The sequence below is a fragment of the Austrofundulus limnaeus genome, unplaced genomic scaffold (genome assembly GCF_001266775.1).
Source record: "Austrofundulus limnaeus strain Quisiro unplaced genomic scaffold, Austrofundulus_limnaeus-1.0 Scaffold260, whole genome shotgun sequence".
Lineage (NCBI taxonomy): Eukaryota > Metazoa > Chordata > Actinopteri > Cyprinodontiformes > Rivulidae > Austrofundulus > Austrofundulus limnaeus.
The window spans coordinates 740,838-754,364 of NW_013952662.1; the positions used below are offsets into that span (position 1 = coordinate 740,838).

The 13,527-nt window shown below is 37.9% G+C and overlaps 1 protein-coding gene across 1 annotated transcript in view; it reads right to left on the reverse strand.

The window, feature by feature from the left end:
- The window catches only part of slc6a15 (solute carrier family 6 member 15), a gene marked incomplete in the record, with an annotated part of 38,314 nt that overhangs the window by 23,216 nt on the left and 1,571 nt on the right, over nucleotides 1-13,527 (reverse strand). Inside the window, 2 exon segments of the mRNA XM_014020607.1 lie at nucleotides 673-830; nucleotides 11,092-11,605. Of these exon segments, the coding sequence (XP_013876061.1) occupies nucleotides 673-830; nucleotides 11,092-11,392 (459 nt within the window).

Consider the following 13,527-nt stretch of genomic DNA (forward strand, 5'->3'; position numbering starts at 1 on the left):
ATACAAAACATAACTCTGAAAAGTCAAGACATCAGATAATGTACAGTGATGAGTCCAACCAGGAAGTTTTTTATGAATTTTGTAGGCCCTGTTGTAGAGCCTAACTATGGGTTCTAAGATTTCATTTGTTGTAAGAGACCAAAAAGGTAAACAGTACAACATGGTTGAGAGTATAATGGCATGAAGATAGATATTTGAAACAGAAGATGTCAGATTGGATCTAATTTTTGAATAAACGTATAATTTCTGTTTCAACTTAGTGGTTGACTTGAACATGATCACGATAAGGCAAATTATCCAAAGTAATTCCAAGATATTTGTAGGTCGTGACAATATCAAGGGGTTTGTTTAAAAAAGTGAGTTGATTTGTTATATTGAAATGTCTCCTGGGTGAGGAAAAATACATGCACACAGTTTTTTTAACATTAACTGACAAAAGATTATCTTGAAGCTGAATGTTGGAACTTGGTGTTCTGTAAACACATCATACTTATTTAAGTGGAATAACTTTTTCTTTATTGACTATTGCATCAGCATGATGAGTAATCACGCTGATGCAATAATTACATTGCATCAGTGAAACTGACACAAAATTGCATCATTTGGTTTTTGGTCCAGTTTCACTTTTTGAAGACGGGAAAAAAAAAAACGAGACTTCAGCATCAGACTCACCACACAACTTGCAAAGCCGATGCCCCCCAGCCGAGGGCTTATGTAGTTCCACACCCCGATGCTGCCCCTGCGGATACGCTGACCCACTGCAAGCTCCAGGAAGAACAGCGGGATGCCAATCAATACGAGCAGGATCAGATAGGGCACCAGGTACGCTCCTGCCAGTCAAAACAACACGGACGCCGAATCAGACGAAGCACACGCAAGGAAATGAAACTGTTGCATCAGATATCAGATTTCAGTTCCTTAAAGCACCACAGCACATGGTGACACCCCAACCCCCCACAAACTTGAACAGGAGTCACCATCGTCTTCTAATCTTTAATTTCACATATCTCCCTTGGGTTGACATTTTGGAAAACACGAATACATGCTAGCTTCTTTATCGAAGAACCACACGGTACTTAATATGCCGACATCTGCTGCATGTTAATATCTACCCAATGTCCCCCCCATGGTGTCTGCGTGGTGCAATAAAACCATTCTGGAAACCAGAAAAGACACTGAAGGCTGAAATTATTTAAATTACAGTGAAATTCTTTTAGGGCGTCATTACAAAGTCATGGCTCATCACACTCTAGAATTATGGCTTCAGAGTGAATTACAAACATCGAGACAGGCTGTGATAGTGTGCAGCAGTAAAATACAGAGGGGCACATCCCTGGACACAGTTAGGGTACGGGTGAGCAGAAACACTGCCAGGTTTTTTGGCATGAAAGAAACTAAAATGTTTTGTTTAGAAGAAATGTCTGGTGGATTGCCTTTAATTTTCCTGTTACATAAAAGGTCACATGAGAAATACATGTAGCACGGTTTCCTTTCACACAAAGACACTATCTGTGAGTTTCAAACACGACCACAGACATCCTCCACACCGAGCGTCACAAAACCCAAAACCCAAAGAAACCTTTTTTTTTCTAGTCACACTTTCCAAGTTACATAGTGGTTGTGTTCTGAACAAACTGCACACTTCAGCAAAGATTACATTCCCCTCTCAAGGACAAACCACAACAACAGATGTGAGCACTGGTGGGTCGATGTCCTCCGATGTTTGCTGCGACTCACCGAAGACAGTGTCTAAAAACCTCCGCCATGGGTGGTTTCTTGTCTGTTCAAGCACATCTTATTGTTTCATCTGGCAGGGCGTTCAATCAGTTATTTTCCTGAGTCCTGCTGTTCCCACCCAAATCTAGTCTAGATGGGAGGTGCGTGTTTGAAGTGTGTTCTGTACAGTCAGTTTTTAATGTCAAAACAGCTAATTCTGGTTTGCTTGATACGCATTTTATTCTGGGATGGAGCTCTGACATCAGTAAGAATAAAAAAACTAACTGAAACTCACTATAAGTGTCAAAATAAAGGCCCAAAAAGTCAAGAATTCCTGACCAACCTTGACGTTAAGATCCAATATGGCCGTTCTGTGCATCAAAAGCTGTGTTAGCTTCAGTAATAAAGCTTTTGTTTTCTTTCCTGTTTGATCCCTGTCCCATGTTAGTATTCCAACAACATTAGGAGACATGCTACTTTAGCTTTGAATGCACAGAATGCAGAGAAATACAGGACATTGCCTTGCATTGCTAACAAAAGTTAGTCTGGATGATGGGCATGAATAGTAAATACTGCTGGGTTTTCAACCTGGAAGGACACCATTAGGTCGAGTGCAGCGTCCATCCACAGGTCTGACTTCTGAGGCAAAAGAAAAGTTTCATAAAAAAAATCTAATACTGAGTAAGAATAAGGGTTTGAGTGAAAAATAATCACACAACAGTAGGTGTACAAAATCCTTTAGAGTCTCTCAGAGAAATTAAAACAATAGTTTTTAGCAGGGTTTGCTTTTCCCAAATTTATACTCCTGTGGTGTACAGGCTACAAAGTTAACAGTTAAAATACCATTTTGAAGAGAAAAGTGTCACTGACACCAAGCAAGCAAGAAAGATAGATGTTTTAAATTAAGCTAATGTCAAGATGTTAACTTGCTAACACCGGCCACAGGCATTAATAAAAAATACTTAAACTAGAAGTTTGGTTAAGACTAAAATGTTTCCTGATTTTTACAAAGAAAAATTAGAGTGTGATACTTTTTCAAAAGGCTACACAAATTAATAAGAAAGAATCAAGTCTAACATAATTTTAAAACTAACTAGGAATTTGAGAGTTTAGTTTAAAAACTCTGCTGAATTAAGCAACATGGAGCAAGATAATTATGTTAGCACAACGTGGGAGGATGGAGCTATTCAAATGCCATCAGAATATTTAAGCTATATACATTTTATCAACCCTGATCAATCAATCTTTATTTGGTTAATCTCAATTTGCTTTTTGCACAGAAAATTAACTGAGCCTTTAAACAGAAGTCTGATCTTTATTATTTTGAAGCAATAAAAACACTAAATTAGTCATTTATTTTGACTATATATTGTTATATTTGGTTCTTTTAAAAATATATTCTTTTTTATATCTTTTAAATTTGTTATCCTACATAAAATTCATCTGCTTTATGTTTTACATCGTCACTGAACCTTTGACAGAGTTTTAAACCCTTAGTTCCTCATTCTAACCTTAACACGATCTCTAAAGTGATAACCTTCACAGCTCTTTCACTCATGTTAGTGAGGGAGAACGGCTTCAGTTAAAACTTGCACTGGTCCACAGAAAGACAGCAAAACCAGACCAAACACAGAGACCTGTGCAAGGCCCAGATCTGCCATTTTAATCAAATTACAGACGAACACAGCAGGGAGACCAGAGCTCCTTAAAGCTAACCTGAAGAGTGAGGCTGTGAATCGTCCTTCTCTGCACACACACAAACAGAAAGATGCATAAATCCTACTCAAATTCTGCCACGTAAATATTTAATTTTATCAGTGGAAACGTTCTTTATGTGCTTTTTTTTTTACAATGCTAATAACTTCAGTGCTAAGATAGTGCTTTTTTTTGTGTGTTTTTAATTTTATTATTACTGTAAGACTCGTGAATTATTCAAGTTATTTTATTAGCTACTAACTCTTCATTGTAGACAAAGTGTACTATATTACAAAATGAATCACCGTGGTCCAGTTTCTGTCTGGAATCAAGTCATGTGTAGTTTAGCCTTTTGAAGTGGGGCTCAGTAAAAAGACAATAATTGACATACGTGTTGTAAATAGCCTTTAGAGTGACCAGTTTTGAGAAATAAAGTGTAATTCTGACTGTATTGATGAATTAATGGCTAGTCACAGTGATTATCTTTTTATGAAATAATGAATTATACAAACTGTAACGTGTATGCGTGCTCACTACTGAAAAGCTAAATTATATACTACAAAGTGCAACACACTGTACATATTTTTATATATTTTGTATTTTCAGCATAATAATCATCAAAGTATTTCAAGTCATTTTCACCGTACTTTAAATAAATACTGAAATATAATAGAAAGTGTTGTTAAAAGCTTCATTTTCTACAACATTGGACTTGGATAGAGTTTCTATCCTGTCAGATGAACTTGTCTAAGATGGTTTCATTTAATCAGCTTTGAAGAAGGCAGTAGATGGCTTTATATAATCTGCTGCTGGGAAGAGCAGCACCTTTTTACCTTTAGAGGACACATACATGTTGGTGAATTATCAAAGCAGCAGCCTGTAAACCGTAAATTAAATCATGCGAAAGATGTCGACACCACCAAAACCAGAACTTTATGCTCTAGAAACGATACAAAGATTAAAATATGGGTACTTTGATCCTCTGGTTGTATCAGGTAAAATATATTATTAACAGGAATGCAGAGAAAAGTTACTAAACTATTGAAATCTTGTCAAAATCATGCACTGTAGGTGGGAACTACTTTTTCTTCCGCCTGAATGATGCATAAACGCAGCAGCATTCAGTCTATAGATGTTAATATTCATGCAACATAAATTAAGATGCAAGTTTTCATTTTATAGTAGCTCTTGATAACTAAACACTAACGTATATTAATGGTTTTATTTATTTTTGTATCGTTTAAAACACTTTCACACATTGTGTCATCGTTTTGTTTATTTTTTGTGGTATTAGCTCATCAGTAGAAAATGCTACATCAATTCACTTCTGAGTTTAAAATGAAAAAGTAAATTTCTCTGATGTCTTGTATGCTTTATGAATCTGTGTTTGGAAATACACCTACCTTTTTTTAATTAAAAAGAAACATTGGGTGTCTTTGCATAAATTATCAGTATCAAATCAGTATCGCTGATTGCAGCAGGAGTTTTAGCTGGTATCAGTATCAGAAAGGAAATCGGGGATATTGAAAATTACTATCATGTGAGTGACATCGTGGAAAATGTGTTTTTGATTACAGAAATGTTGAATTGTGGTTGTTATTATTATTATAGAAATGCTTGAGAGGACAACAGCTGCACCTTTGCAGCATGCTGTCTTTATGCTGATGACTCAGAAGGCCACATGATGCTCATCTCAGTCCTCCAGGCTGGTGAACGATCTGCTTTTGACAGACAAGTGCTTCTTCATTAATACCCTGTATGGCACATTCTGGCATGTATTTTTAAACTAATTTGTAGTTATTCTGATCATGTCACTTTTTACACAAACAGTTTCAGTCAAAGAAGGATAAAACGTGTCTTCAACAGCTCTATAGTGACGACTTTCATCCTGTCAGCAAACATTTAAAAACAAATAGATTTGGTTAAAAGACTGTAAACACTGCATGCTTTTTTAAAGAGACTGGACTGACTACATCACATATAAATAAAAACAGGATATGTTGAATGTTTTCAATCGTACAGGGAACGGGAATCCTAGAAAGTTCAAATAAAAGCAACTAGACTTTTCTTGACTGACATTTTACTTCACAGTTGAGCAATTCGAACAAACAACTGTAGCTTTTAAACTGCAATGAGTTGCTCTCTTTTTGGGTACACATGCAGTTCACTCTCTCTTCCTTTCCTACTGAGGGTGAATAGAATAGAATAGAATAGAATAGAATAGAATAGAATAGAATAGAATAGAATAGAATAGAATAGAATAGAATAGAACAGGGCTGCCACAAACGATTATTTTTATAATCGATTAATCACCGATTATTTTTTCAGTCGACTAATCGGATCATACGTTAATTGAATATAAAACATACAGCTTATCGCGCCAGAATGCAGCTGCTATTATATAACCATCGTTAGATTTTAGCTATATGCTAACTAAAATAATTGCTGTGGAAGACAAGTTCTGCTCTGCAGATATTGCACAGGTTTCTTTTTCATTTTCTTAAAATGATCCCACACTTTTGAGCTCTGTTGTCAGGTAGCCATGATACCAGAGCCTGTCTGTATAATGTCTTGTGACGTCCACGGCCTACCCCAGTTACCACTACTGTGCATGTGTGTCAAGGACAGAAAGGTAGATGTGGCAGTGGAAGGTGTCACAACAGATGTTGTGCCTTTTAGCCGATAACGATTAATAGTTGACAACTGCACTTGCATGTTTTTGACTCTAAATATGTTACCCTGTGCTCTAAAATTGTACACATCAAACTAACCGCTTCATTTTTATAAATGAAAATAGAAAGATGTGAATAGAATTTCGCCATTTCTACAATGTGGAGTGGCAGCATACTTTTAGTAACTCAGTATGCCATGGCCTGCGGCCTCCTGGTTCTTACGTGCTGCTTGTAAAGGACAGATTGATCGAGTGCTTCGTGGATTGTTAGCCGAGTAGATCTATTTCCACCAGAATTTACTGAAGCCAACGTTGCCTCGGCCCATGTTATCGGACTTTCTTCATACTCCAGTTCGTGGTTGTGTTTCCGGAGGTTAAACCAGTTTGTAGTGTTAGCTGCTCCGTGCCACCTTTCGTCATTATTGTTTGGGCTCACATGCGCTCCTGATAGTGAGAGTGTTGCACTCAAAGATATGTCATTATCATGCAATCACAAAGGGACAAATATTACTCACTGACAGTTTTTATGAAAACTAATCACGCACATTACGATTTTACCCGACCCTAATGCATGGAGGTGCAAGCTGGTGTGAATGGGGATTAGATTTAAAGTTGTAAGTTCTGGAAAGCTGAAAGTTGAAACTCTTGTTACTTGTAAATCATTCCTGTTTAACAAAAATGTCGTTTTGTTAAACCTGTCTCAAACCATCTTTCCTCTCTTTCCGAAATATTAACATTATCGTCTTCCAAAGATATGAGGACAGTTTGAGAGCTTATTTTCCCATTTTTAGGACTGTTTTATTTTACGTTTAAAAAAATACATTCAACACAACAGAGTCCAACTACAAGGAGAACTACTTTAGCTGTTGAACTTTTGTAATAAAATATCACACACAAACATACCCAAGTTATATATTTCCTTTTTATTTATTTAATGTGTCATTCCTGTTGACATTATGATGCACACTTCGTAGTTTGCTTTTATAAAGCAAATTCACACTGAGCACTACTCTCTAAACAACTTGAAAGCTTACTAAAATAAGAAAGCAAATAGCTCGCAAAATTATTCTAACGTCATGGAAATTAGATCCATATTAGAATACTAGTTAAATCTTCTTTATATTCAACTACTGACAGTCTTTTGTACTGTTTATATCACCAGTTTATACATTCATCTTTATTTTGCTCTCCTAAATGTTGTTACACATGCAGTTTTCCTTTGCGACAACCTGTAATTACAGACTTTTCATTGACTTCTAAATAACACCTTTAGGTGTCTAATTTGGCTAAACTGTTGTCTGCCTTCCACCACACTTTGTTATTACAGTTAGTTCCTCACTGGACTTCAGTTTAACTGTGTTGAGGTGATTTTTAAATCAAAACTATAAAAATAAGAGCAATAATATAGATTAATTACAAGCTCTTTTTGCGCACTGTGATATTTGTTACATTTAAGCTGTTTGAAGGAACGGCCTAATTTTACCTGGTTAGAGGCATTGCAGCTTTCATAAGCAAAACCATGAATTTAAATGTTCCATCTAACTTAAAGACAAAATTGTTATAAAATTTATGAGAATTTACTATATTTGAATTTTCTTACAGGTTATCGTTTGTGAATTTTTGGTTTTAGATGAACTGCAGCTGTTATGGAACACAGACAGAATGCAGGTGTAATATTTCATTTAATTTTACTACTGTAAATGTTGCTGCAATTCATCCACAATTTTGTAGGACCCCTTCACAATGTAAAATATCAGCCAAATGTTTAATGGTCTCTGCTGGGTCTTAACGAGGTATAATGTGGTTAACTCCTCATTTTGTGTGATATGGTGCAACAGACCCATGTTAAAGCATGCAAAACGTCTGTTGTGAGGTTGAGCAGGTCATAGAGGCAGGTGCAGCTTTGACATTTAGAACTTGAAAAACACAAACCACACCGGCCTCGTGCCTGGGGTACCATTATAATCGTGACCATGGGATGGAAACAGCCTGGTGCAGATGTAAAGCCTGTGGTGGGAGTGTGCTAGCATGGTGTCATCTTCTAGCACGTAGTGGCATTCTGATGTGGCCCGAGTTGTGCCAGGGCAGGGCCTACGTATTAAAGTGACCATCATGTTATGTGGTGGTACCTTCATGGCAGCATGTTGCTGATATAAAAAGTGGTGATGGTACAGAAAAAGTGTCATACGGGAAAAAAGACAGAAAACCTTGTTTGGCGAGTAGCATCATTGTCTTTTTACCGAATGACGATGCTGAAAAAACACGATGAGGGTATATACATAAATTCTTAAAAGAATCCCGGATTAGTTGTAACATTAGACTTTTTCAATAAACATATATTTTAACTGTAAAATAAAGACTGTAAAAATACTGTAGGATGTTCAGTTTTTAATCATTTTTAAACTAAAAATTTAAAAATATATTACACGGACGGGGCCATTTTATTTACACACAAAGCATTCTGGGTAAATGATGACGTGGATAGGTCCTCTGTGTGAGCGAGCTATATCCACCCTGAAGGTTAATCTTGGACAATATCTGATGATCGACTCTTTTAAATGAAACCAGAGAGCGTTGACAGAGAGGAGAAGGTAGAAATGACTCAGCCTGTAACTGAAAATATGGATGGAGGACAACAGAGCTGCTTCATGGAAGAAGAACCTCAGCTTAGCCTGTTAGCTTTAGCATTAGCCCTGACTCTAAGTGCTACACATTCTCTTCTCGTCACTGAGGTCCTCCATCCACATGACAGAGAGGGGAACGCAAAAATGACTCAGCTGCAACTGAAAATATGGATGGAGGACCTCAGTTTAGCTTGTTTGTCGCGCTAGCACTGAGCTAACACATATAAGGCAATATAGCGTTGGTGGTAGCACGAAGGCTAACAAGCTAAGCTGAGGTTCTTCTTCCATGAAGCAGCTCTGTTGTCCTCCATCCATATTTTCAGTTACAGGCTGAGTCATTTCTACCTTCTCCTCTCTGTCAACGCTCTCTGGTTTCATTTAAAAGAGTCGATCATCAGATATTGTCCAAGATTAACCTTCAGGGTGGATATAGCTCGCTAGCAGCCTCGCACAGAGGACCTATCCACGTCATCATTTACCCAGAATGCTTTGTGTGTAAATAAAATGGCTCCATCCATGTTAAAATATATTTTTAAAAATTTACAAAACTAAACAGCCTACAGTATTTTACAGTCTTTATTTTACAGTTAAAATCAATGTTTATCAAATAAAGTCTAATGTTACAACTAATCAGGGATCCCTTTAAACTTAATACCTTATACTTTTTAATACAAACACAAATTCAAGTGTATCGTCAACCTCTTGAACTTGAAATGTTATCAATTATTTAAAAATTTGGGATGAATTATACATTTTAAAGGAGACCAATTATGGGTCCTAGAAATGTTTATGGTATGTCTGTGGGCTATCCAGACCATGTTCATTCAATTTAATGCACAAAATAATTCTCAGATAATAAAATTTCTCATTTTCTAGTTCTGCCTGCTCTGACTTCTGTTCAGAAGAGCTGTTTATGTTAATGAGCTCTGTTGGTAACGCCCTCCAAAAATCTGTTGACATTAACTCCGCCCTCCAAAGCCAGCGTTTACGTTAGCATGGCTAATAATAGCAGAAGCTCCGTTGTACAACATTTGAGACCCAGAGGCAGAGTCGTGGTCGCAGCTTCTTTTTTTCTCCCTCCTCTGCTCTGCTCTCACTCTGCATGCTGTTACCAGAGCAGGGAGCAGCAGCGGTCAAAATACCTCAGAAACTGGAACAAATAGGCTTTAACAAGGCTTTAATAAGCTAAACAATAGAGGTACATGAGAAAACGTGTTCATAACAAATGAAAATAATTAATAAAATTGTGTCCATGCCAGTCTCAAACCCTGGTCTCCCCTGCTCTCTGGTCCAACACTCTACCCATTGCCCTATTGGAGGCTTGTTGTTAAATGAGCTGCACATTACACAACAACAACTGTGACGGCTTTTTATACTGAGGAGGTGGAGCTTCACCCGGGTGAGGAGCTGAACGCAGGTTCTAGTGGGTTGTCGTACGGCTTGTTAATATACATTAAAAATATATTTACTTGCAGTAAATATGCCTCTGGGTGCACTTTTTTGGTCCTAGGACTGTTTTTTTAAAGAAGAAAGTTGAGTAAAAAAAAACTTTAAAAAGTGAATTTTGCATAATAGGTCCCCTTTAAGATCTCTGAAGGATTGATTTAAGACATTTAAGGCTAATGAGGGCCTTATTTTTGGATTGATAAATTCAATGCCTTTTTAGACTTTTTAATGATCTGCTGGAACCCTGGTATTTTTTCAAGAATGTGCTAGTAATGTATAGAGTGAGGGCACAGAAAATATGGAAAACTATCAGGAAAACCTATGTAGTGAGTACTAAGAGCTAGCAAACTTATGAAAAGTTTCAGTAAAGGAGGTTCATCAAACTCATATAGAGCAGGGTGGTGAGAGGAGGCTAAAAGGTGGATGTTACATGAAATAAACCAAAACTAAACAATGGTTTAGAAAAACATAATGGAGGTCCAAATGAGAAGAATTTGCTCTTTTTAATTCAGATCGTCAGCATCTCTTCATTTTATCCTTTTAAACACGAGGAGTCTTTTGTTTAAGTCCATTTAAGAGGACGTTTGCACCAAGTTCAAACAAATCCTCGAGAAGCATTTCTGCGATTTTTCAGACAGAGGCACAGACAACAAGTCTGTGACTGGAGGCATAAAGTATCAAAAACATTTCATCTCTGGAAAGGTGTGTGTGTGGTGGGATGTAAAAAAGCACAGCTCAGAGACAGATCTACGTCTGTAAGGATTAGTCATCGCTTAGTCAAGGTAAAGACATAAATATGTTATGAAACACAACTGTTAATTATTCTTCAAGTTTATGAAATGATAGAAAGGCTGAATTTAAGACAGTACTTGTTCTGATTATCTGCAGGTTGTTCTTTAATAAATAATGTGTTGGAGTCGGGGGCTAAGAGAAACTCACCCCCTCCGTTCTTCTGACACAGGTAGGGGAACCTCCAGACGTTGCCCAGGCCTACAGAGAAGCCCACTTGGGCCAGGATGTACTGGAGCTTGCTGTTCCAGGCTGGGCGCTCCTCCTCCTCGGTGTCGAAGCCTCCTTCCTCCACATCGCACTCCTTGCCTTCCCCTTCAGGGCTGTCGACAATCAGCGAGCTCTTCTTGAAGGAATCGTCACAAGCGTCCTCGTTGGAAAGCAGGTCCCTGACAGACTCTGTGACATCATCGTCAAGCTCTCTCTTGACGGCCTTGCTGTTTTTGGGCATTTGATAAAGCAAACAAAGGCGAGGGTGGGGTGGAACGTCGTTTTACTTTTGTTTTCGGCCAAAGGGCAGAGGCTACAACTGTCTCAAGTCACCTTTCAAGAAACTCTGCGCAAGGCGGCAGGTGTTGGGGGCGGGGTCTATGGGGGGGTTATTAACAGTCTGTGAAGGTTGAGATGTTAGAGAGCAGTTTATTTCTTCATTATCACCAAATGTCTGTGAAGCAGAAAAACAAACAGTGAAACAGATAAACCTGAGCACTGAAATTACAACAAAACAACAGGAATCATGTGTCTGCCAAATATTTTAGTTTAGTTAGTTTATTCATTTCATTTAAAGGCACAGTGTGTAGGATTTTGTCAATTCTTTTAGCCGAAATTGAGCTAATCACTAACGACAATAATAAAAAACATGTCTAATCATTGCAGACAAAGACCTTGTTTTATTATTTTTACCTTATAAAAAGCTGTTTATATCTCCATGGTCGCGGGTCGCCACTACAGGCAGCCGCCATCTTGCACCACCATCTTGTCTACGAAGGCTCATGAAGGACAAACTGCGGCGGCGTCAAAAACGGTTTTAATTGTAATACTATAAATGTAATATTTGTTGTCTGTCATTGTAGCTGGGATAATTTTACTTATTAAAGCTCATAATCTTACCACTTGAAACATCACTAGCCCTGAAGCTGCTGGTAGACATCGCGGTTGGAATTATCAAAGGTTTTTGACACCTGAGAGACACTGTAGCAACTSCTTTGCATTTGGAAGCTGGGGGGTGGGGGTGGGGGGAGGACCAGGGAGGATGATTCAACCACTCAACCACTAGATGTTGCTGAAAACAACAAATCCTACACACTGTGCCTTGTCACAAAATAAAAGTAAAAGTAGCTATTTAAAAATAACTGGTAAGGTTACAAATCCTCAAAAAAACAGTAAGTACTGTAATGAAGTAAATGTACATAGTTACTATAAACCTTTGTTATTATTACTACAACAACAACAATAATAATAATTTACATTGCACTTATTCTATTTGAAGAAAGTTTCTAAATGCTACAATAAACGCCCTAAAAAGATGCTATTTAAAAAGACGTGTGAAGTGTGGCTACATTTAGGAAACTGTTCAAAAGAAATGTTTTTAGCGTCTGTAGACCAAGCTGCTCTTAAAGTGTCAGGAAGAGAGTTCAGCAGCACAGAAGGCTCACAGTTCACAGTTCTGGAGGGACGAAGGCTGAGTTGTGTGCAGCAGAGGGAACCTGAAGAGGTTTTTGTAGGACGAGAAGTTCTTTTAGACCGGAGCGAGCTTTCCTACAGACGAGTGAGGAAGGCAATGTTATAATCAATCCCTGCAGCACTGGGAGGCCAGTGGAGCAGGTGGAACACAGGTGTTATACGGTCATAATTCTGCACTCTCGTCAGGACTGCCAGACCAATATCTGTTTCTCTAAACTTAGGTCATTCAAAGACATGTCACACCAGGTAAGATGTTCATTAGGGATGCACCGATACCGATACCCGATACCATGTGCGTTAACTCGTACTTGTACTTGTAAAAGTGCTCCGATTCTACAGGACCGATACCAGCTTCATTTCGCTCAGTTTGTGCATAGACGCTCTAAACCAGCAGGCRGYGGAATCGYGCAACAGACTTAATGCCAGCCGCATAAAAAAACAGAAGAAGAAGACGACGACCACGTTAGCCGAGCTGAACAAACTTTAACAAGCAAGCAGGTTGTAGAGGAGGCGTTATGTCAGCGGTGTGGAGGTATTTTCAGGTGACAGTAGTAAGACGTCATCCCTGCTGTGACCGTGCTTCTGACACTCCTAAACAAAGACACTGGTGAAGATCACAGGATCAAAACAATGAAGTCTACTTTGGCTGCAGCTGTCAAGAGGCGCTTCACTGATGCTGAGAAAAAAAACCCTCTACTGCAYCTCAACTGTACTGGATCCAAGGTAAATTAAATAAATAAAATGATTAAAAATAATAATATAAGACTTGATTTGCCTAAAAATATTTTTTATTTTTATAAGCGTTTATTTGCCAAGTAATCTGATGGAGGAAAAATCATTATGACCAAGCTACAACATGTTACACATTAAACATTTATTACTTAATTGCAATTATTTTAACAT